The sequence below is a fragment of the Neomonachus schauinslandi genome, chromosome 5, assembly GCF_002201575.2.
Source record: "Neomonachus schauinslandi chromosome 5, ASM220157v2, whole genome shotgun sequence".
Lineage (NCBI taxonomy): Eukaryota > Metazoa > Chordata > Mammalia > Carnivora > Phocidae > Neomonachus > Neomonachus schauinslandi.
This window is the reverse complement of record NC_058407.1, coordinates 106067075-106091797: the sequence shown is the minus strand read 5'-3', so window position 1 is coordinate 106091797 and position 24723 is coordinate 106067075. Positions and strand designations below refer to the sequence as shown.

Sequence of the window (24723 nt, the reverse complement as noted above, 5' to 3'; positions counted from 1 at the left end):
TGTATATAAATTTGTATATACATAAACTTGATAATTACTAAGATTTTTGTAGCCTCATCTGTCTTCTTTTTTTTCTTTTTGTTGAAGTATTTTAAGCAGCTCTGCAGATCTCAGACATCATGTCATTTTACTCCTACTTACTTCTGGGTATGCAACTTGTAAAAGATTATGGACATTTTTTTATGTAACCAAATGTCACTGTCATACCTAATAAAATCAAGCATAATTCCATGCAATGATACGTACTTCTTATTCACATTTCCCCATTTATCTCACAAATGTGTAATCTACTTTGAAAGCAAGAGTGAGGACACACTGAACTTTTCTTGTTGCAAGTCTCTTGGGGATTGTTAATGTCACCATGAAGATCTGGATAGGCGAGGTAATCCACATGGAGCCACTGGAAAGGATGTGCTTTAAAATAAGCTTCCCAGAGATTCATTCCTTGTAGCTGCTGATGAAGCCTATGGGCCTGAGTTTGACACCTCAACTCTATAAGTTAAATATCTCTTTTTTGTAAATGACCAGTTCTCTAGGTGTCAGCAAAGATGAAAGGAGCAGAATCACAGGAGTCCTAGAGCTTGAAGAAAGCTCTGGAGATCATCAGGGTCAGCACTGCCTCAAGAGAATTTGTTCTAATATAAAATTTAACCTTCCCATGGACCTGTTTATTTTTGGAAACAAAGAGACTATAGGGAGCAGAAAAAAACCACTCGGGAATGTTGTTCAAGGATTATACTCTGCTAATCTCCTTTCTTATCCTGTCTGTTCTAAATGCAAACAATATGTAAAGGAGCACTTCAGAATAAAGCCGGCCTGGCATGCAGTGAGGGATTGAAGTAGGAATGATTTAACAAAGGATACATTTTAATATATGAGCTGTATGTATGTTTTCTGTTTCAATATGGTGGGAAATTAGAATGACATTTCTCATTGCTTTGGCTGGCTGTGCCAAAAATCCATCTTCTTGGTCCTAAGTAGGACCAGGAAGGATGTGGATGGCTATCAGAAAACAAAACAAATGAAACATTTGCTATTGATAATGTGTCAGCAACATATTTGTATATTAAAGATGGTCTACATTGTGTTAGGTTGATTTGGTATATTTACTGTCAGCTAAGTAGATCTAATTTAAGTTTAGTGTTCAATTGAATCTTGTTTTTCAACTTCAACATACTAATTCCCTTACGTGAGTGACTCTTACTGAAGGAGAAGAATGTACCTCTTAAGATTTTGAGGTAAAAATTTTCATTTCAGTATTGACTTTCTATTGCTCCTTATTTTTATGTATTCCTTCCTCTGGCTCTTTTTCATTGCTTTAATTTAATTTTTTTATATAATGTTTTACTTCACTTAGAATTCTCTCTAAAAATGAACAAAAGTTGGAAGAAAAAGTAAAACTGAATTTTTTCAGTAAATGCTATATCTGTGTTGTATGATGTTCTTTAGTCAACTAATTCAAGAAAATATACTGTTTTAAAATGTAACTCATTCTTGGGGCGCCTGGGTGGCTCAGTCTTAAGCGTCTGCCTTTGGCTCAGGTCATGGTCCCAGGGTCTTGGGATCGAGCCCCGCATCAGGCTCCCCGCTCCGTGGGAAGCCAATGCTTCTCCCTCTCCCACTCCCCCTGCTTGTGTTCCCTCTCTCACTGTGTCTCTCTCTGTCAAATAAATAAAATCTTTAAAAAAAATTAAAAAATAAATAAAATGTAACTCATTCTTGGGGCACCTGGGTGGCTCAGTCGTTAAGTGTCTGCCTTTGGCTCAGGTCATGATCCCAGGGTCCTGGGACCGAGCCCCACATCAGGGGAAGCCTGCTTCTCCCTCTCGCACTCCCCCTGCTTGTGTTCCCTCTCTCACTGTGTCTCTGTCAAATAAATTAATAAAATCTTTAAAAAAAAAAGTAAATAAATAAAATAAAATGTAACTCATTCTTGAAGGTAATTCAGGGTTTGAGGGAGGTAAATTAAAAGTAACTTGTGGGGGCACCTGCGTGGCTCAGTCGTTAAGTGTCTGCCTTCAGCTCAGGTCATGATCCCAGGGTCCTGGGATCGAGCCCTGCATCGGGCTCCCTGCTCAGTGGGAAGCCTGCTTCTCCCTCTCCCACTCCCCCTGCTTGTGTTCCCTCTCTCGCTGTGTCTCTCTCTGTCAAATAAATAAATAAAATCTAAAAAAAAAGTAATTTGTGAACTGCTAATAGGGGGGACCATTTTGTTCAATTTGAACAAGAATTTATTATATATCTGTACACATATTTTGTAATTTTGTCTATAGTAGCCAGCACATTTCTTTAAAGGTTAGTTTTTGGCTTTAGAATGCACTCTGTTTTCATCTTCACGATAATACTTTGAATAAAATTTGATATTTCAAAGATAATTTAAGCAGATATAAAGCAATCAGTCAAATTTTAGAAAAAGATTTTGCTTTTATACTTATAATCAGAAAAATGCTTACAAATTAGTTTTAGTGTTGGAGAGATTGTTAAAGATCTTCTGTCATTTATAATGATTTTCTATGAGGTTTGGATACCCTTTGTTTGATGTTCCAAGTTCTCCAAAGAGAGAGGTGATTTGTCACTAGCAATAATGGGAAAATAACTGAGTATAAACAGTTATTCTTTTTACCCCTTTTCTCTATGATTTTTTTTTTGTAGTAAAAGAGTAGACTAGGGAAAGGTTTATAGGGGAGCTGTTATTTAAGGGGTATAGAGTTTCAGATTTGCAAGATGAAAATGTTCTGAATAATCTGTTTTTACGACAGTGTGAATATACTTACTACTGAACTATAAACTTAAAGATGGTTAAGATGGTAAATTTTATTCTACATTTTATTAACTACAATAATAAAAAACAGGACAACAAAAGGAGTAGAGTAGGCATTGAAATTTGAAGAAAAAGAATGTTAATTTTTGTAGTTTCTTCTTTGACTAATATTCAGCGGTTATTTACTTTGCCTGATTTTAATTTTTAAAGTTACTACAAGCTTTGTAAACCCCAAGCTTTTAAAAGAACTACATTTGTTAAAGGAATTACAAAACAGAGGCTTTTGGAAATTTTCACTTTATTGATTAATTATGATGACATCTTAATAGTGTTCTTCAGAAATGTGAGTTTTCTGAACAGAGAGAAATCTCTAGTTGTTCTCCAGAAAGGCATGGGAGAGAAAAGCCTGCTTATGGTAGTGAATGTATTAAGTAGACACACTATCAGATAAAGATGATGCAAGCAGAAATAGTTCAGGAAAATTTACCTTTAAATAGGTATGTCCTATACAGCAGTAGACTTCTATTTTGGCAGATAATACCTTTTTAAAAAATAATGGTTATAGGGGCGCCTGGGTGGCTCAGATGGTTAAGCGTCTGCCTTCGGCTCAGGTCATGATCCTGGAGTCCCGGGATCGAGTCCCGCATCGAGCTCCCTGCTCCGCAGGGAGTCTGCTTCTCCTTCTGACCCTCCTCCCTCTCCTGCTCTCTGTCTCTCATTCTCTCTCTCTCAAATAAATAAATAAAAATTAAAAAAAAAATAATGGTTATATATTTGATATCAGATATGTTAATATACTATGATAGGTATTCTAATGTAAGTCGGTCTCCTTAGGTCCTTAGAACTTTCTAGTTTTCCCTTTTTTAAGGGCTCATTTACTGCTTTGTACTTGGTATAAGGAAAGAGTCTTAATGTATACATACATATACAAGGTTTGAATTAAATGTAGTTTGTTTACTTAAAAGTAGTGGTACAAAATATTTTTCGTACTATATTTTAACACTAAAGACACAAAATTATTTTTTTAAAGATTTATTTATTTTAGAGAGAGAGAGCATGGGGGGGGAGAGGGAGAGAGAGAACCCCAAGCAGACTCCCCGCTGAGCACAGAGCCTGATGTGGGGCCCTATCCCACGACCCTGAGAGCACAACCAGAGCCAAAATCAAGAGTCAGCCACCCAACCGACTGAGCCACCCAGGTCCCCTCAAAATTATTTTCCTAACGTTTATATATAGTTTTAAATTAATACTTAATAGACTGAATTCTTTGATTTTCATAGATTAAGATGAAGGAGAGAACATGTGTGAAGTGCAAGTACAATGCTTGGCACATGGTCAAAGTGCAATAATTGTTTGCTTTTATCATTCTACTAACCTGCTTCAAATGGTTAGAATGGTAGCAGTTAGGCCAGTGGTTGCAATCAGGCTTTAAGATGAAGTGGCTTATGCTGGTTTAAAAATAAATGGTAGACGTTGGGGAGGGTAAGTGCTATAGTGAGTGCTGTGAGTTGTGTAAGACTGTTGAATCACAGACCTGTACCTCTGAAACAAATAATACATCATATATTTAAAAAAAAAAAAGAAGCAGGAAGGGAAAAATGAAGGGGGGGGAATTCGGAGGGGGAGATGAACCATGAGAGACTATGGACTCTGAGAAACTGAGAGTTCTAGAGGGGAGGGGGGGTGGGGGCATGGGTTAGCCTGGTGATGGGTATTAAAGAGGGCATGTACTGCACGGAGCACTGGGTGTTATACGCAAACAATGAATTATGGAACACTACATCAAAAACTAATGATGTAATGTATGGTGATTAACATAACATAATAAAATAAAATAATAAAAAAAATGTTGTATTAGGAATTCATTTGAAAGTAATATAAATCTACTTAGTATGCTTAAATAGACTGCCAGAGGGTTTAGAAAAGGAAAGATATGGGCGCCTGGGTGGCTCAGTCGGTTAAGCATCTGCCTTTGGCTCAGGTCGTGATCCCAGGGTCCTGGGATAGAATCCCACATCGCGCTCCCTGCTATGCGGAGAGCCTGCTTCTCCCTCTGCCTACCTCTCTCTCTGTCTTTCATGTATAAATAAAAAAATAAAATCTTTAAAAAAAATAATTCATAGTTGTTTTATAAGCAATATTCTCATATGATACCATGAACTTATTTGAAATGGTATATTTTATGCTCCTAAATTTTTGTACTCTGCCTTTCTTTTAAAGGGATTTTAAAACATTGCAAGAATTTCTTTATGCCATTTTGGCTCCGGAAATCTAAAATACAATTTATTACTAGATTTTAGATTTCATGATAAGACCAAGTTTCATTATAATGCTTTTTTAGGAGCTAAATTACTTAGACTTGCCTGTGTATGAACTCTGACCTTTGGACTGAAACTGAAAAAACTTAAGGATGCAGTTTAGTCTAGCCATGTTTTGTCACTGATTCAGATTTTGACTTATTTTTATGTAAATCCTTGATTCTTCTTTCCCCACCTGAATTTTGAGGAAGACTTTAAAAAGTATTTTAACCTTTCCAAATCAAAGGATTAATACATGTAAATTGTTTAAACTCCAAATTCTTGACTAAATTACTTAAATGTGACAATAATAAAAATAACAAAAGTGAGTATTGAATACTCATTATGTGCCAGGCACTTTGACTCTGTCCTCACAACAACTCTAGAAGGGTACTGCTTTCATTATCCTCAGCAGTTCTGGAAAACAACGTATAGAGAGACTGAATGAATAACTTGTCATAGGTCACACAGCTAATAAGAGGCAAGGCCAAAATTAGAACCCAGGCAGTCTAGCTTTACATTTAATTAAGCACTCTACTCTTTATTACTTGTAATACATAGGGTACTCAGTGTTGAACTGGACCATATATGGGGCATTAACTTGGAAATTCCATAATAATTGAATATAATAATAGATGTTATATATTGTTACTGTAGAGAATTGTATATGTACATATATATATATTGTGTACACACATGTATGTATATAGATACATACATACATAAACAGTACTATGCAGTACCTATTATATATGTACTGTATACTCTTACTCCTTCATTATTCAGTGACAGATTAAGATAGTTCCATATTTAGATTTCAACTCAGCTTCTGATCTGGGTATGTGAAAAGCATAGAAAATTGAAATTTTATCCATTTTGCAGTATTAGTAGTTGTTTCTATATAATTTCTGGCATCAGTAACCATTCTATGTGTTGAACCATCACTCTGGGGCCAAGAGTATGGGAGCACCCAGAGCTTTAGAATAATATTTTATAAGATGTTGAAGGAATCAGTCCCATTGTTTTGGTAAAATCAACTTATTGAGTGTTTTCCTGGCAAGAAGCTAGTTAATTATTATATCCATCAAATATGGGGCCATAGTTAATACTATTTTGTGTGTGTGGTAAAAAATACATTAAAATCTGCAGTCTTAACAAGTTTAAGTGTACAGTTCAGTGGTGTTAATAATACATTGTTGTGAAACAGATCTCCAGGACATTTTCATCTTGCAAATCTAAAGCTCTATATCCATTAAACAAAAACTTTCTTACTACCCCTGCGTTCAGCCCTGGTAACTACCATTCTACCTTCTGTTACTGTGAACTTAACTACTTTTAGATACTTCATATAAGTGGATGCATCAGTATTTGTCTTTTTGTGACTGGCTTATTTCACCTAGCATGTTGTCCTCAAGGTTTTATCCACATCATAATCCGTAGTAGGATTTTTTTCCTTTGTAAGGCTGAATAATATTCCTTTGAATGTATATACCACATTTTATTTATTATTACTATTTTTTAAGAAGCTTATTTATTTTTTAAGTAATTTCTACACCCAGTGTGAGCCTCAAATCCACGACCCCAAGGCGAGGAGTTGCACATTCTTCCACATGAGCCAGCCAGGTGCCCCTATTATTATAATTCTTAAGGTTTTTTTGGTGTTTTTGTTTTTGCCAGTTCAGTACTTTTAAGGACTTACACAAAGTTATTGGTAGGAGAAATAACATAATTCAAGTGAATTGAAGTTTGCTTCATAGACATTCTTATATAGAGTTTTTTGCTCGGAAATAAAGATTGACATGAAGCTTGGCTAATAAGTGGTTTTAGGCATTCATTTTGTGGTTTCTGGCTTTTGGCATATACATTTCTTATTGATTATTGAAAATGATCTACATTATTGTTAAGAGTAGTTTTAATATTTACTGTTTGTTCTTATAAGATATCTGTTGGGTATATGCCCTTTTGGGCTCAGGATCTCACTGAAACTTCATTATGTGCACTTATTACTTGCATTTGTCTAGTAATTATGACCAGTTTTGGTTTCAGTCTTCTGAAACCAAATATAGGATTGATATTTAAAAGTTCTGGAGTTAAAAAAATTTTAACTTCTACAAAGATAATATTCATTTTCATAGTACTTTAAAAATATAAATGAAACACATATTGGTTAGAATATAAAATGATGTTCCAACTGCTACAAATAGGAAACTGAAGATACTATACAGATTAGGTAGGAAAAACAAATCAGCTAAAGCATTTGTTTTTCAAAGGATAAAGAACCCCTAATTTTAATTTGTCCTCAAAAGATCATCACTGCTTATTGGAAATATAATGAAAATAGACTGTATAATTAAGAATGATATAATTTTGATATTTGCTTTGCTTTCTGGAGAATTTTTTTTAAGATTTTATTTATTTGGGAGAGAGAATGAGAGAGAGAGAGAGCATGAACGAGGGGAGGGGCAGAGGCAGAGGGAGAGGGAGCAGCAGACTCCCCGCCGAGCAGGGAGCCCAATGTGGGGCTTGATCCCAGGACCCCAGGATCACGACCCGAGCCAAAGGCAGATGCTTAACCAACTGAGCCACTCAGGCGCCCCGCAAGAGGAGAATTTTTTTTAAAAAGACTTAATATTCAGCCATTTACACTTACAATACCAGAAAAGCCAGTCACAAACCACAATACCACTTCCCCTTCTTATTTTATTTATAGATTTCAGACGGTATTTGTTTATGCTCTACACATACAAAAAACGTGAGGCAACAGCATTCCCATGTAGTTCTCTTTAGAATTTTAACTTAATAGATATAAAAATACGAGTCTTATGTGGTTAACTGTTATCAATAAATATTTTCAACTGAAATTCTCAATGTAAAATTAAGTAAAAAAAATTTTTTAAATTTATTTGAGAGAGAGAGCGAGAGAGCGTGAGCAGGTGGAGGGCAGAGGGAGAGAGGGAGAAGCAGACTCCCCGCTGAGTGGGGTGCCTGACATGGCACTTGATCCCAGGACCTGACCGGAAGGCAGGTGCTTAGCCAGCTGAGCCACCCAGGCGCCCATAAAATTAAGTAAAATTTAACTGCATTGAATTTTGCAATCTGTTAGCCAAACTTAAAAAAAAAAAAAACTCAATGGGAAAGAAAGACAGTAAAATGAAACCAACTCTACATTTTTCATTTTGTGTTGTCTTTAGTGCAATTAAGCACAACTTTAAAAAAATGAAATATTTTGCATCTTTATTCAAGTGTTCGCTTTCATTATTTTCCTATTTTCAACCATAAAATATTTGAAATATTCTGTACACACTTTTTTTTTTCTCACAGAAGAACAGAAACAGGCTCTTTTAAGAATCTTGTCTTAATACACAGAAATCAAGATAGTTTTCCAACTTCTTGCTTAGAGCATTAGTGGATTTTAATTGTAGTCCTTAAAATTAAAATAGGTAAGGTAGAGATTTTATTTCTCAGGAGCAGAATTGATAGCAAAATCTGCTATATTGTGAATTCACATTTTTTTTTTCACCCTTTATTAACCCTCTTGAATGCAGGCCCAGTAGCTCTGTGACATTTGCAGCTGTACTGTGACATCATAAACCCCATCATAAGGGAACCTAGCTACGGACTGGAGGGAGTCTGCTAGGTGCTCATCAAGTGCTGTGTTACAACATTGTGACGTTTTCCCAGTTACAAGTGTCATTATAAGGATTTTTTTTTAATTGCAAAGCCAAGTAAGGCTGTCAGTTGCATCATCTTAACTTCAGATTAACTACTGTCTGTAGTGGGCTTGTCGGTGGATGTGGTGGCATCAGCATAATCTATGTTTCAGGCGTCTTGTAGAAGAGGATTATTCAGGGGATCTGGAAGAAAAGGTAAATTATGTCTACTATGAGTTCATTCTACACCCTTTTAGAGCCTCATAAAAAGAGGTATAAAAATTTAAAAATATAAAATATACCCACTTTATTTTTTTGAGCAGCTGCCTACATGATTGTTAGAGAGTGATGAATATACTCATAGATCTTCCTCTGGCCTTCTCCTTCTCTTCATTTAGGCTTTTTATGCAAACGTTCTCTCCTCTGAGAAGCTTTCCACAACAGGTATATTTTGATGAGCCTCCTTCCACACTACCCCTGCCTTGTAACTCTGATTCCTTACCTTGCTTCATTTTTCTTTTGAGAATTTAACACCAACAAAAATGATGTATTTGTCTTCATCTGTTTTCTCTCTCCTTCTGCTTGAGAAGAGCAGAAACTTTTCTTGTTCATTGCTATGTCCCTACTGTCTAGACTGGCCCACACAGTAGGCTCCTGATAAGTATTTGTTGAGAGAATGAAAGAATGAGTTAATTCATAAGTATGACCAGTTTTTGTGATATTTTTTGCATATTAAGTCTTGAATGAATATTTGATGTTTATAAGAAATGTTTATTTTTTTTTTAAGATTTTATTTATTTATTTATTTGAGAGAGAGACTGAGATAGCAACACAGATAGTGAGAAAGAGAGAGCACGAGCGGGGAGGAGGGGGAGAAGCAGGCTCCCTGCTAAGCAGGGAGCCTGACATGGGGCTCGATCCCAGGACCCTGGGGTCACGACCCGAGTCAAAGGCAGATGCCTAACCAACTGAGCTACCCAGGAGCCCCAGAAATATTTCTTTATTTCTGCCTGCAGTATGCATATTTTTGTTTGTGTCCCTATACTAGCGTCTTTTAGGAAAAACTGTTCTCTTCTTTTTCCAGAGCTGCTTTAGAATTCTATTTCCACATTAGGAATAAAGTAATTATAATACTCTTAATAGATTGCTCTTTCTTAGTATTTCTCAGATCTTTGTTTTCTAGCTCTAAAGCATCAGTCACATAATTCTCCTTGCTTATTAACGTTTCCACCTAGTTACCCTACCATTGCTTTCAATCTAGCCTACCTAAAACTGAATCTACCACCTTACACAAAACAAAAAGATGCTTCTTTCTTTACCCACTTTTGACTTTGGAGCCTCCACGCATGTTCTTGAATCATTGCCAGTGTTCCTTCTATGCCATGTGTGTACGGTACCCTCCTTCAAGGATGCCGTAGATTCTGTTGTGGCCCATGTGCTCAGTATAATAATAATACTGAGATGCTAAAGGTAGGGAGCCTCATGAATTTTTTTTTTTTTTTAATGAGTAACAGTGAAGTTCATCTTGTTAACTCTACCAATACAGTGATGGGCTTAAATACTAGTCACCAGCTTTGGCAAAACCAGTGAGAATAGAATGTCTGGATATAGGATATCTCTCTATATAAGGGTTTTTGTTTTGTTTTTTAAGGATACATCTGAATTCTCTAGAGTATGTGATTTTTTTTTTTAATATTTTTTAATTTATTTGACAGAGACACAGCGAGAGAGGGAACACAAGCAGGGGGAGTGGGAGAGGGAGAAGCAGGCTCTCCGTGGAGCAGGGAGCCCGATGTGGGGCTCGATCCCAGCACCCTGGGATCATGACCTGAGCCGAAGGCAGACGCTTAACGACTGAGCCACCCAGGCGCCCCTAGAGTATGTGATTTATGCAGGTTCTCAGCCTGTCTTTCCACAGTTTAACAAAAAAGTTGTCTCATGAGCTTTTGCACTGCCCAGAGTTTGGACATAGAGAAGTTTCACTGTAGTTATAGAATTGCTACAACTTATCTCCAGAATGCTGGAAGTACAGTTTTGTATTAGTGGCTCCAGCTCCTTTTCCACAGCAGGTATTCTTGACACTAAGCCATTTTGATAGAGTGATTATTTAATAATTTAAAATCCTGAAAATTATACTTGAAAGGTAATTAAGGCAACTTAAAGCATGATTTGTATTTATCAAAACCTCACAGATCTTTTTTTTTTTTTAAGATTTTATTTATTTGAGAGAGAGAGAGAGAGCACATGAGGGGGGAGGGTCAGAGCCCGCAGAGCAGGGAGCCCAATGTGGGACTCAATCCTGGGACTCCAGGATCATGACCCAAGCTGAAGGCAGTTGCTTAACCAACTGAGCCACCCAGGCGCCCAAAACCTCACAGATCTTTCTTGAGTTGTTCAGTTCTTCAGAATACCTAATGTCTTTCAAGCTGGGGTACTTCCGCACAGAAGATGAATGTGGGCACTATCCACCATCCCAATCCACAGGTCCAGTCTGTAATACCGGGAGTGCTCTTGGGTATAATTCATATTCTATTTCACTCAGTCTCTGACTCACGAGCTCTCTGTCAGGATTTTGGATGTTGTGGTTCTGGCTGTGCTGCAGTGCTGTGGTTGAAATCACAGCCTGCTTCAATGCTCCGTTCTTTACGCTGTGAGCCGGGGCCTGAGGGCTACATTCGGATAGAGCAGCAGTTTTCAAAATGTGGTGTGCAGGACCCTAGGGGAGACTCTGAGGAGACTTTCAGGAGGTTTGGGAGGACTAACTGTTTTCATAATAATGCTAAGATTTATTTTCCTTTTTCATTGTAATGATATTTACACTGATGGTTAAAAACAGAAGAGGGTGGGAGTGAAGCTGTTGGTGCCTTAGCATGAATCAAGTCAGTGGCATCAGACTATACTAGTAATGATTGTATTCTACACTGCCATTCACTTGCAGTTAAAAAAAAAAAAAAAGTTTCATTTAAAATACCACGATGAAGCGGTGAATATTACCAATTGTATCAAACCTTGGCCCTTGAGTACATGTTGTTTTCATATTCTGTGTTATGAAATTGGTATGTTTACTGAAAGCATTTCTGCTGTGTAGTAAAGTGTTCTTGAAGAAAAACACTTGTGTAATTGTTTGAGGGGTGAAATGAACTAGCTGGGTTTTTTCCCACAGGACATCAGTTTTCTATAAAGGATAGCCAATAGCCAAACTATGGCTATTCAAACTTGAGTGTTTGGAAAACATTTTCTTAAAAGCAAGTGAAGTAAGCTTGTCACATCAAGGAAAACAATTGACAGTGTTTATTGTCTATGATAAAATTCAAGCTTTTAGAGAGTTTTTTAATTTTGGAAATCCTGTACCTGCCATTGTGAGCTTGATAGCTTTTCAGTATTTATAGTATTCTGATGAGATTGATGTTGATTTTAATGAATGAGGTTTTCTGATAAAGTATCATGAACTATGTCAGCATTTGGGAGATCTGCTTTTAATTCAGTGAGCCAATATTTTCCAGATAACTACTGTGTGATGTTACAGAATCATGCATGGGATCCATTCAAAGTGCAGGACTGGTCAGTGGATTTTAATATAACATACGGTTTCAGATTCCACATTGCAACTGATTTTTATGAAACAACCACATGTTGAGTTTGGGTGTAGTAACAAAGAATAATATCCATGTTTTTTGGAAAGAGCTATTGTAATAGTCTTCATTTGCCAATGATGTATCCGTGTGAGGTCCAGATTTCCTTCACGTTATTGACTAAAATATTGCAACAGATTCAGTGTACAAGTAGGTATGAAAATTTAGCTGATTTCAATTAAACCAGACATTAAAAGAATTTATAAAAAAGTAAAACATTGATACTCTGGTCACTAATTTTTTTGTTCTGGAAAATGTAATTATTTTTAATAAAATGCTATTTATGTTAGCATGTAGTGGAATTATTTTTAAGGTATAAAAAATGTTCAGTTTTAATTTCTAATATGGTAAATATTGATACATATAACCAGGTATGCTGGAGCTGGCTTGTGAGAGCCAATTGCCTGCATCTTTTTCCAACTTTGTGTTCAGTGTCTGTTGGTAACTTGAAATCTGCCATAGTTAGAGTGTCACATTACAGAAATCAGCAAACATTTCAAATCAAGATTCTCCTTTCCCCAACACTGATTGTTAAATCTTTACGGCATCCGACTGGATATAAATCACATAAACAAGAGCTCTTTGAGTCATCAGTAATTTTTAAGAGTGTAAAGGTGTCCTGAGAGACTAAAAAGTTTGAGAATTATTTGTGTGGCAGAAGGAGTACCTTTTGGTAATTGGTCCACAAAGAGGTGGATGCCTTTTTATTATTCACACAGATTTATCTTTTGTGCTGCTTTGTCATTTCTTTTTTTTTTTTTTAAGATTTTATTTATTTATTTGAGACAGAGAGAATGAGATACAGAGAGCATGAGAGGGAGGAGGGTGAGAGGGAGAAGCAGACGCCCTGCCGAGCAGGGAGCCCGATGCGGGACTCGATCCCGGGACTCGAGGATCATGACCTGAGCCAAAGGCAGTCGCTTAACCAACTGAGCCACCCAGGCGCCCCTGCTTTGTCATTTCTAGAATAAATCCTTCCATTGTTTTTTGTTGTTGTTGTTTTTGGGGTTTTTTAAACTTCTGGTTGTTAAATGTATTTTACCATGGTGTAATCTTTTTCTTTCCCCTTAAATCTAAGGTAGACAATAATACTCCAGGGGCAGGTGGGCTGAACTTGCCCCTTGGGCTATATATGTTGGGTGTCTCTGCCCTTTTCTGTCTATTATGCAGGCCTAGCTCAAGCTGTGGCTTCTACACAAAGCCTGCACTTATTGTTCAGACTCATTCTGATCTTTCTGTTCTGTACTCCCATGACTTTCATGGCCTGTACAATGGAGCAATTCGTTCTATAATGCTTGATGCGCTATTGTTTCTTAGGTGTTAGTTTTATCAATTTTACTTTCTACGCTAGTGCACCTAGTACAATGCTCATCACACAGGTTCTCTTGTATGGATGAAAGATTTTTACTTTTGGATTACCAAAGAAGCTTGCTTTCTAAGGAAATGATCTTATAAGTAAATCTTATAATTATTTGTTATAAGCCCAGTTTTTAATAATTTTTTAAAGTATAAGTAGATTGGAAATCATTGGTGTTTCTTAAAGTGAGGCTCTATACAGAGGCTTCCTTCAAAGTTTGTTTTAGAGCTTGTGGTTCTACTACCATTCATGGTACAAACTGGTAGCTTATTTCACTTATTTCATTTCCAAAGTCTTTGACTCTTGAGTAAGTCATAATGAATAGTGAGTGAAACAGTAAAATGAAGCAAGGTTTCTAAGATTACACTGGCCTGCCTATAGGATTGCGTTGTTGACTAATTAGCAAACTTGGCAGGTTTTGAATCCAGAGGGTCGAAGTACTGTGTTTTGCTGGTAGGGATCTCTGTTGAAAGCGCTCAGGGGTACTGGGAGATGGTTGTACTTTGTACAAGCTAAGGGATGGTTTTGGCCCTTTCTTGAGATGCTGGAGGTAGCGGGGAGGAAAGCTGTAAGAGGGACATCCCAGATCTAAAGCATGCATTTTCTCTGGATTAGACACATTAAGGGCATGAGAAGTCCTTGGAATTCCTCTGGCCTGTGCCTTTTTTGTGATTATGGGGGCATAAAAGTAACTGTGATTTTCATTAGTATAAAAGACAAGGCATTAGCTTGCATCTGGAGTAATACCAGAATATCCTATTTTGAACGTTTCATTTATTAAAAAATAATTCACCATATTTAAGTTCTCTCTCCAATTTCTCTCAGGAAGTTGGAGAGGGTAGTTTATACTCTGGCCTAAATAAGGATTCACTGTTAATAGTCGTGAGGTCGTAGTGAGGTAGTTTAACTGCTTTAGAACTTTGTGCTTGGAGCATTCTTAGGCATCGAAGCATGGGAACTGAAAGTGAGGAGCATGGGTTCTTTAATATCTATCACATCAGAGAATGACTGTTCCAGGACAGTAACCGCCTCCTAATGGTAAGTAGCCCAGTGTGCCTGTCATTTCTTAGAAGCAGGAGAAAGAAAGGAAAAAATGGCCCGTCGTAATAGTGAATGGTATTTCTTTTACAAAACAAAACAGAAAATGAGCCAGCCTTAATCCTCAGTGGTGATCATTTTTGCAGGTTTCTGTAGCTGGATCAGGCACCGGAAGAGGCTCCCCCACTGTAACTCTAGTACAGTTACCTTCGGGCCAGACTGTACATGTCCAAGGAGTAATTCAGACACCACAGCCATCGGTTATTCAGTCACCACAGATACAGACTGTTCAGGTCAGCTGCCTTCCTGGGTGATTTGTTCTTGACTTTCTTCAGGGTTGTTTTTTTTTTCCTTTTATTAATTTATCATCTTTTCCTTTGTGTATGCTTAGGTCTTTTTTTTTTTTTTTAAGATTTTATTTATTTATTTGAGACAGTATGAGAGAGAGTATGAGAGAGTATGAGAGAGAGAGAGAGAGCACATGAGAGGGGGGAGGGTCAGAGGGAGAAGCAGGCTCCCTGCTGAGCAGGGAGCCCGATGCGGGACTCGATCCTGGGACTCCAGGATCATGACCTGAGCCGAAGGCAGTCGCTTAACCAACTGAGCCACCCAGGCGCCCTGCTTAGGTCTTTTTATTAGAAATTTGGAGGAATTTCCTTTTCCCATGTGAAGTGCATTGTGCCTTGCTAGATACATAGATTTGACTGGAGAGTTGCAGTTTTGTTGTTAGCTCTTAATTTACAGGATGAGTAATTGCCAGATGAGTAATTCTTTGAGTCGTTGCTCTGTGCTCAGACTCAGATTTATTTAGCTAAGCTCTCCAGTGGTGCTTAAAAATATTTTGAGGATTCTTTGAAGATGTCTGATAAACACAGCATATAAAGATTACTGTTTTTATAAATACATTAGTAAGTAGTGGAAGTTTATTTTTAATTCAATATCTGTAACTTGTAGAAAACATAGGGTATTATTGTTACCTTGGTATTATGCTTCTATATCACCAGCGTCTCGCAGATAAAACCTTGGTTTTTGTAGACATGATTATTATGGTTGTGATCCAGAGATATGTTTTTAAATTTATTATTATCAGAGTTGATCACAAATCCTTAACATTTCTTGAAGCTAAAACATTTTTTTGCATCAATAGATATAAATTAAGTATGAATTTTTTAAAGTTTTTATTTTAATTCCAGTTAGTTAACACACAGTGTAATATTAGTTTCAGGTGTACAATATAGTGATTCAGCACTCCATACAGTACCTGGTGCTCATCACAGCAAGTGCACTCCTTCATCCCCATCACCTATGTCACCCATCTCCCCACCTACCTCCCCTCTGGTAACCATCAGTTGTTCTCCATAGTTAAGAGTCTCTTTCTTGGTTTGTCTCTCTCTATTTTTTTTCCCCTTTGCTTGTTTTGTTTCATAAATTCTACATGAGTGAAATCATGTGGTATTTGTCTTTCTCTGACTGGCGTATTAGCTTACCATTATTATACTCCCTAGCTCTATCCATGTAGTTGCAAATGGCAAGGTTTCATTCTTTTTATGGTTGAGTAATATTCCATTGTCTGTATGGACCACATCTTTATCCATTCATCTCTTGATGGACACTTGGGCTGCTTCCACAATTTGGCTCTTGTAATAATGCTGCTATAAACATAAGGGTTCATGGATCCCTTTAACTAGTGTTTTTATATTCTTTGGGTAAATATCGAGTAGTGTGATTGCTGGATTGTAGGGTAATTCTATTTTCCAGTTTTTGAGGAACCTCCACACTGTTTTCCAGAGTGACCACACTAGTTTGCATTCCCACCAACAGAGCACCAGGGTTCCTTTTTCTCCACATCCTCACAAACATTTATTGTTTTGTCTGTTGTTGATTTTAGCCATTCTGATAGGCGTAAGAATGCGTTTTTCAAAGCATACTTTTCTTGGTTATTGAATTTATTTCTGTTCCTTTTTTAGGTCAGTTATTATCCTTTACATGTTGAAATTATTTGAACATAGTTGATGACAAAAAGATTGGTGAGGAAAACACGGGTGTGCACATGTAATCAGTCTTGTCCCTTGTATATTTGGCTACCGTTTATTGCAGAATAAGGTTGCGACTTGATATTTGAAGTAATAAATCCACATGCATTGAAAGCTTAGTTAGCTTTGCTGCACAGGTATCTTTTCCAAAGAATAAGAATCATTCTTAGCATTGTCTCTTTTTCCCATCATGACCCTTGATTCCAAGAGTTTCTCTTTCTGACCCTAATTATAGAACAAGAAAATCCTTCCATTCTCCTTTTTAATTATGACTTTTATTGGGGTGCAGATATTTCTGCTCTAGATATTTCTGGCTGCTATTGGAAGAAAGTATTATCTTATATTCAGTAGGCTTTTTTGGATTTTGTTAAGTAGGTGATTTAATTATCTTTGTAGACGTAAGTGCCAGTAGATCTTGTCTTAGAATTCCTGCTTGTTGAACAATGGTCGTCACTTAATCTGTCTGCATGAACTTCAGCTTTCACCTTTCTGAAGTGGGTAAAATAGTATCCTACCTCACATAGGGGGTTTGTTATGAGTTTATGAGAGGTGTGTGAAAGCCCAGTGTAAAGTGATAAATGTTTGGTGGTGATATATGATTGTTGATTGCAACATTTTTTCTAAGTTCTATTCATTGGTGGCTGTGCTTATGTGTAGGGTGTCCATGACCAGAAATGCATGGTCTTATGTTCCATTTTAAAATGCATTGCAATATCTAAACTGTGTGTAAGTGAACATTATGTACATCAGTGTGCTTCAAGAAGTATATATTCCTGTTTGCATTGTTGACATTTAAACAAGTTTTTTTTTTTTTTATTTTGCCCAACAAATTCTCCTGTAATTGTAATATTAAGTGAGTTTTATAAACTCGGAACTACCCTAAGCCCTGAATGATAAGGGCATAGTATATTGAGAGCCATCATGTAGAGACTCATTATTTTAGTTTTCAGACTTTCCTTGAAATCCTGTGATTAAAAAAAAAAAAAAAGAAATCCTGTGATTATTATGTGACTCGAAAAATGAAATCATGCTTAAAACTCTGATCTTTCTTTTAAGGAGAAATTCCTTATTTTGACCTTCAAGACTTAACCAGCATCAATCCCCACCCTACTTCTTGTCCTATAAATCCTAACTTTAATCAGGCTTGTTTACTTGTTTGCTTCTTTGAACCTATCTAATGTCTAGTTTGAAGACCCAGCTCAAGTCAGCTGAGGTATTGTGAAGAGGGTAGTGAGGCTGAGATGCTTTTTTCTGCCTCTGTCACTAGCTCACTCAATCCCCGCTGGATTTCTAAGAGTAGGTTTAGGGTAGGGATCTTAAGTCTTAGGTATCTTACATGTGGGTAGTCCTTTCCTGTGAAGCTTCACCTGCCATGCCAACCACTTTCATTTGCCTTTCTGTGGTATTTATTATCCGAACCATTCCTGCCACACATACCTGCTCTGCAGCTGAAGTGTGGGTGTCTTGGCCCCCTCTGCTAAGCCAGGTGTGAGCTGCAGTAGTGCAGGTGCAGTGTGTTCTGCTGCTGGGCACTTTCCTAGCACCCGGCTTCGTGCTGCACACCTAGACCCTTAAGCACCGTTTTTTGAATGAAGGAGATCATATATTTTATGATGCATTTCAGAAACTCTTGTATTGTAGGTAGCAACAATTGCAGAGACAGATGAGTCTGCAGAATCAGAAGGTGTAATTGATTCTCATAAACGTAGAGAAATCCTTTCACGAAGACCCTCTTATAGGTAAGTTATTTAAGTTTCCTACTATAATGATACCTTTTCCAAAAAGAGAATGATTATGTATCAAACCAGTTCTTCCATTATAGCTTTTCTGTCTTAAATCTCATTCATATATCTTGATTATTTCTGTTGTCAAATTATGTTTTAGAAAAATACTGAATGAACTTTCCTCTGATGTGCCTGGTGTTCCCAAGATTGAAGAAGAAAAACCAGAGGAAGAAGGAACGCCACCTAACATCGCTACCATGGCAGTACCGACTAGCATATATCAGACTAGCACGGGGCAATACAGTATGTATGCTGCAATTCGCTATGATACAGTGCTAGCTTTAAGTCTTCTCTAGTTACATTGAAGCAACTTGGGTTTGGCATTCAATTGTTCCATTTTAAAATGCATCGCAATATCTAAACTGTGTGTATCATAGAATGAAAAGTACATGTTAAAGAAGTGAGAGATTTGTACTCAAAGCTGTCACATACTTTTGAAAAGTAAAAATATTTTACTGAACATAGAAGAAAAATTTTGGGTAAAAATAAAGGGAGGCTTTGCCTATTTATATGTTTATATTGATGTCTGGTAAAAATTTAAAACTTACTGTTTTTTGTTGTCTTTATAAGATGCATGCAAACATAAGATATAAATGTCTGTATTTCATTCTTGTTGGCTTTTGTTACCAACAATTACATATTATGCTTACTAATCTGAAAGAGGTACATAATGTTTCCTAAATTATGTTTTAAATGTAATTATGTTTTCACTACTCTTTGTTAATTTGTGCTGCAGCTTTTTCTAGAAGAGAATGGAAAAATGATTTATTTTTTAAAGCTACAGCAATTGGACAGATCATTTTATTTGAAATTTTAAACATCAAAAGCTGTAAATAAACAGATACGTTCACATTTAGTCTTGTGCATTTTAATGGGCTGTTAATCCTGTGCTTTTTACTCTAATTAAAGCACTGATTGTTTTTCTCAAATCAAGTACATTTGATATACATAAAAATGCTTTAGTAAAAAACAAGAGCTGGGAAGAAAAGCAAAAAGGGGGAAGAAAAGCCAGAAAAAGGACAAAAAAGATTTAAAAAAAAAACTACTTAGATAATGGAATATGTGTGGTATTAGATACTAAGTTGGTTTAAATATGATGGTAAGATTTTAGATATGTTTTCTATTTTCCCTTATTTAAAAAATAGTAATACCTAGAAAAACTCTCAAGTCTTTAAGATGTGGCTGTTAAAGCAAAGGATACTCTTTAATGTATGGGAAGATCTTATATAGTTGTTAGTTTTTTAGAGTTTTTTATTTTGGTGGTGGTAGATTTGCAGTATTAAACGAATTCTCATTTGGCAGTTCTGGCTCTTCAGGTAGCTCCTACCATGATACCTAGCAGAACTGGGGTATAATTTGTCCACAGCCTCTATGGGGTGCTGAGTGGGCATGTCCCAAAGTCAATGTTAGCAAAAGGAAACTCCCCACTGTCTCTGTAAAGAGTTAGATCTTGAGGTTTTGCTGTAATTTTTTTTTTTTTTTTTTTTTACTTCTCTGATTTCTATACCTTTCTGTCTGGCCCAATGGGAATAGATGGTGGGAATTTTAGAGGTGTAAATCAGGGTTTGCCAGCTGGCAGGCCTCTGCACGGCAGCACGGAGGTAGAGGAGTGTGGGCTCCTTGTACTCCCTGGAGTGGCTGGGCAGGGCTTGGAGCTGCTGGAAACTCCTGGTTGTTCAGGTCTGGTCTTAAGCAGTGGGCTGTACACATACTATCATTTTCTATTTGTGGCATAATAGGGAAGAGGTTGGAAATTACTGATGAAATAATGCTAAGACACGTTAAAATTTGGGGGGTGACCTAAGATGCTTTCATCTTAAACATTTCTTTGGCATATCCCAACACTGCTTAGGAATTTATAGAAGCGGTGATCTCTGTACAAGTGATATGGAAGGGGATGCTGTAGGTTATTTTGCCTAGGTTATTAGTTGAAATTTTGAAATTGTGAAAACACTGGGTTGAGAGAACGTTGAAGCTAGAGGTGATGTGGGGAAGGCTCCGGGTCCTGCCATTCACTAACTGGATCAGATAGAGAAGCTTTATTTTCCCATCTCAGGGTCTTTGAAGTGGGAATAATACTAAAATTGCCAAACTCTGGGGTTAGTGTGAGGACAAAAGGAAATAATAAGGAAAAGTGGTAGAAAACAGACATGCTACTTTTGACACAAAACAGAAATGTAAGGCAGTGTCTCATATGTGAACTTTCCCTCCAGGTAGCAGCAAAGCCTGTATTTCTTGTGCTCTGAGTACTTGCACTTGCAGCAGGGGCCTGGCAGGAGACTGACATCACTGTGGGTGCAGGGTGGTTGGAGTAGAGTCAGGAGTTACGGTTGAGAACAGCAAATCGAAAGTTTAGAAGTTAGATGTTTATCTGTTTGCCACATTAGAGGTCATGGACTGTCTCTTATTGAGGTTTCTTAATTTAGACCCATACAATATGATCCTGGCAGGTATTAAAAGTTGTGATTATTCTGTATGTGCTCTCTGCAGGTAGAAATTGCCATTTTTATTGCTTCATGAAAAGTGATAACTGCCTTTGCTAAAAATGCATCTCTTAGACGTTTAGTGACGCTTATGTTGATAATTCTTTCTTCTGAGAGGTGAATACTAACATTAAAAGTGTTTAAAAGACATTTACTTTGATTGGAGGGTAAATGTATATTTACACATACACAAGATCCATTTTCATTAATCAGATTTCATAGTAGGAATCTTAACAGATATTAATGCTTTAATGTTGTTCCTGGATATCTAAAAAATGAAATAATTACTGGTGTCCTTTGGTTTTTAGACTTTTATCTTACTAGAATTTCTGGGATTATTCTGGGTTATTTGCATGTATCTGTTTTTGAGACCCTCTCATAACCTTTTACTGTAAAATGTGTTTTTGTAGGTTTAATTCTTTCTTCAACTTTGATTTATGGATGACTTTCCCCTAGGCTTTGCTTTTTTTTTTTTCAAAGATTATTATTTTAGATTACTTATTTTTAATTTAGTATAGTGAGGTAGTTGGAGTTAAAAACAAAAGAACTAAAGGACTGTGTGTGTTAAGGTTGAAGAAATAAAATAAAAATGAGCGTACTCAGGCTTTCTCATATACAATCAGTTATATTTTTAATAGTCAAAAGTTAGATATTTGACAGAATTTGGCCTTATTTTTTCAACTTATTTTTTTAATCACAGAAACTAAGAAGTGAAAGTTAGAATAGTCTACTCCCTGGGAGTAGTAAAAATAACTCTAAACAGACAGGGATTCATTATTGCAACACCAAGAAAGTCAGCTATACTTGCAAAATCTTTACTGGAAGTACAGATCTTAGTGATAGGTTTGCTGTAAGCCAATTAAGTCATTCTGGCCAAAGAAAATTTGTTTTGTCTCAAGAGAATATTTCTGAAAGATTAGCAGTTCAGATAATCTCAGAATTAGCAAAGAATGTTACTTGTTGCATAAGACATTTAAGATCTGCATTAAATGGGGATGAATTTCATAAACATAGTAAAAGTAACTAAAGAAATTTAAATGTTTGCAGTTTCCTAATTCATTAAGTTTTCTCTAAAGACAAAGTCTTTTTTTTTTTTTGTCCATCACTCTGCTATATCTGACCTCTTCCCTTCCAATTAAGGACTATCACCCAAGATTATTTATTTTCTAAATGTCCCTTGTCTCTTTGCTTGTCCCTACTTTATTTTACTAGGAACCTTGTTAGAATGAGTCTCTGTTAACCCATCTTTATTGGAATTCTTATACACTAAAGGTAAGTGGGTCAATCCAAAATCCACCATTATAAAAAGAGATCTATGTGAACTTTGTGGGCTACTTAAAGAATTCAGAATTCTCAGGAGACTCCTATGAATAAACACCATAAAAGGAATTTGCATGATAGGTGTACACATTCTAAAGTAAATGCAGTTGCATTTATAACTCTTAGTAGTGACTTTGCTTACATTCTCCCAAGGTAACTTTCAAAGCAAACATAGAAGGTATCTGCTTAATGTAAATCTGGCTTTTTAATCTTGGTGTTGCTATTCTTGTTATAGCACGAGGTTATTTTAGTCTCTCTTCAGCTGTATGAACCTCTTGGTTTTTAAGGCACAGGTACTCACAGGTTCTGTTCCACGCTCACTTTTTTAAATTTAAATTTGAGAATTCACTGGCATAAGGTCTGCTGTTCTTTATAAAGTTAATTCAGTGAAGTTTTATTTATGAATTTTTTTTTGTAATTTGGAATAAAGATGGTTTTAAATTATAATTAAACATTTATATGTTTATGTGTTTGAATTAGCTCATATATACAGGGTTAGGATTACAAAGATGTTAGTATCAAACGAAAAGTCAGATGAAATCTTAATTTAAATAAATTCTACTCCTTCCCCATTTGGTCATGAACTCTTTTCTTTGTTGTTTTTTTTTTTTTTTTTAGTTTTCCACCCTTATCTTTTTCTTCTTCTTTCTTTATTGATCATACAAAACTTTAAAATACTGCTTTTTTAATTAAAACAAATTTTTTGCCAAAATTCTCGAATTTTCATCCCACACATAATATTTTCTTATTTCTATGATATTAATAGCTCTGGGAGAGGAGTGCTCAATGGCAATGAGTAGAAGTAACAGATTTTTTAAATACAGTTTTGTGAACTAGGAATTTTTAAAGAATTTATTGCCTACACTAGTTGATATGTCATCCTAGTTATTGTGGTGTATGGTAAGTTGGGGATGGAGAAACCATACTTGGGTTAATATTGATTCGGAAGTAAATACCATGACTATATAAGGATGTATATAGAGACATTTGTGTAACCACTGAAACCAACTTAGTAGAAAAATACTTAGTAAATTAGTGATTTACACTCTATCTAGACAAACTCTTAATGTAAGGTCAGTATGTCCAACATTCAACTTGTGGGTATAGAGTGACCTACTTAGTTATGGGGAACAGCTTACCTGAGACTTGAGAGGGAAAAAAAAAGCTAACTCCCAGAACAACTAGGACAACAGAGCCTAACCTCTACCCACCATTATTATGAGCAGTAACATACTAGCAGGCTTGAATCTATTAATAATGGGTGTTGAAGTAGAATTTAATTGATTATATAATCTAGCTGTTCAATTTTAATTCAATTTAGATTATTTTATCAAACTAATGTTATTAAGGATTACTTAAAAGAGGAAAATCAGTATGTATATAATCTAAAATAAAAACACTTTTACTTGTGTTTGAGTCCCAATCAGTCTTCATAGACCAGTGTGGACTCTTCATGGTGATCAGCAGTGAGGCCATAGGTATAAGCTTTTATGCCTCAGTTGCATGTGTCAGTCTAAGAAATCATTAATAAAGCCTAGGTCCCCAAAGTAAAATTGGTAGGAAATACAAAGGTATTTTATCTTCATTGGCTACTAATGGCCTTCATATGGGCCAATCATTTTATTTGAAAATGATTAGCCAGATATGATATCTGGGATTTGTTTTTGAAATACTCCAGACCAAAAAAAAATAAAGGCTGGGGATGCGTGGGCAAGGAAAATAGGTGACACAAAATTCTTTCTACTTTTATGTTTGCTAGCAAATTTCCGTAAGTTTAAAAAAAATAAGTAAAAAGTTACGTAAACAAAAGTTAAGTAAAACAAAAATTAAGTGACTAAATTCATTCAGTTAATTTCATCTTAATTTTTCCCACTATTTAATTTATCTTGATATGTGTTTACTGAAAACACACATTTTGCTGTCCTTGAATATTTTGTAACCTGAAAAGTTTCCTCTTCAAATCTTGAATACACACACACACACACACACACACAAGACCTACTTCTAGTATCCTGAAGCACTGGGAAATCTTGTTTATTGTCAAATGAGAGGTAATATTTTGAATGGGAAGGTCCTCTGTCATTTGATAATGCCAAAATCAAAAGTGCCTTTGGTATAAAAAATAAAAGCGAGGTTAAAGTACAAGACTTATCAGTAGAAATGTTTTCCCCTAGAGCTAGCTTGTGTGTGTGTGTGTGTGTGTGTGTTTAGCTTTTGTTTTCCACTAATTATATAATGACTTGACCAGAAAATAAAATGATGAGAGGAACAGATTCTTTATATATCAGCTTTTCACAGTGTGTGTGAAAGCAAAGAAGTTTGGTTGGAACTATGAGGAAACATTATTGAAAAAAATAAAGGGTGGAAA

At 36.1% G+C, this 24723-nt stretch overlaps 1 protein-coding gene across 11 annotated transcripts in view; it reads left to right on the top strand.

Moving 5' to 3' along the window:
* Positions 1–24723, top strand: part of CREM (cAMP responsive element modulator) — a 73270-nt gene that overhangs the window by 24070 nt on the left and 24477 nt on the right. For 5 of the 11 annotated variants that reach the window (XM_021686009.2, XM_044915490.1, XM_021686011.1 and 2 more), the window contains 3 exons: positions 14882–15028; positions 18410–18507; positions 18653–18795. In XM_021686009.2, the coding sequence (XP_021541684.1) occupies positions 14882–15028; positions 18410–18507; positions 18653–18795 (388 nt within the window). Of the gene's footprint in view, positions 1–8787; positions 8925–14881; positions 15029–18409; positions 18508–18652; positions 19399–24723 lie in introns of those variants that run through there. The other 6 variants (XM_021686019.1, XM_021686018.1, XM_044915491.1 and 3 more) reach the window with 3 other exon arrangements.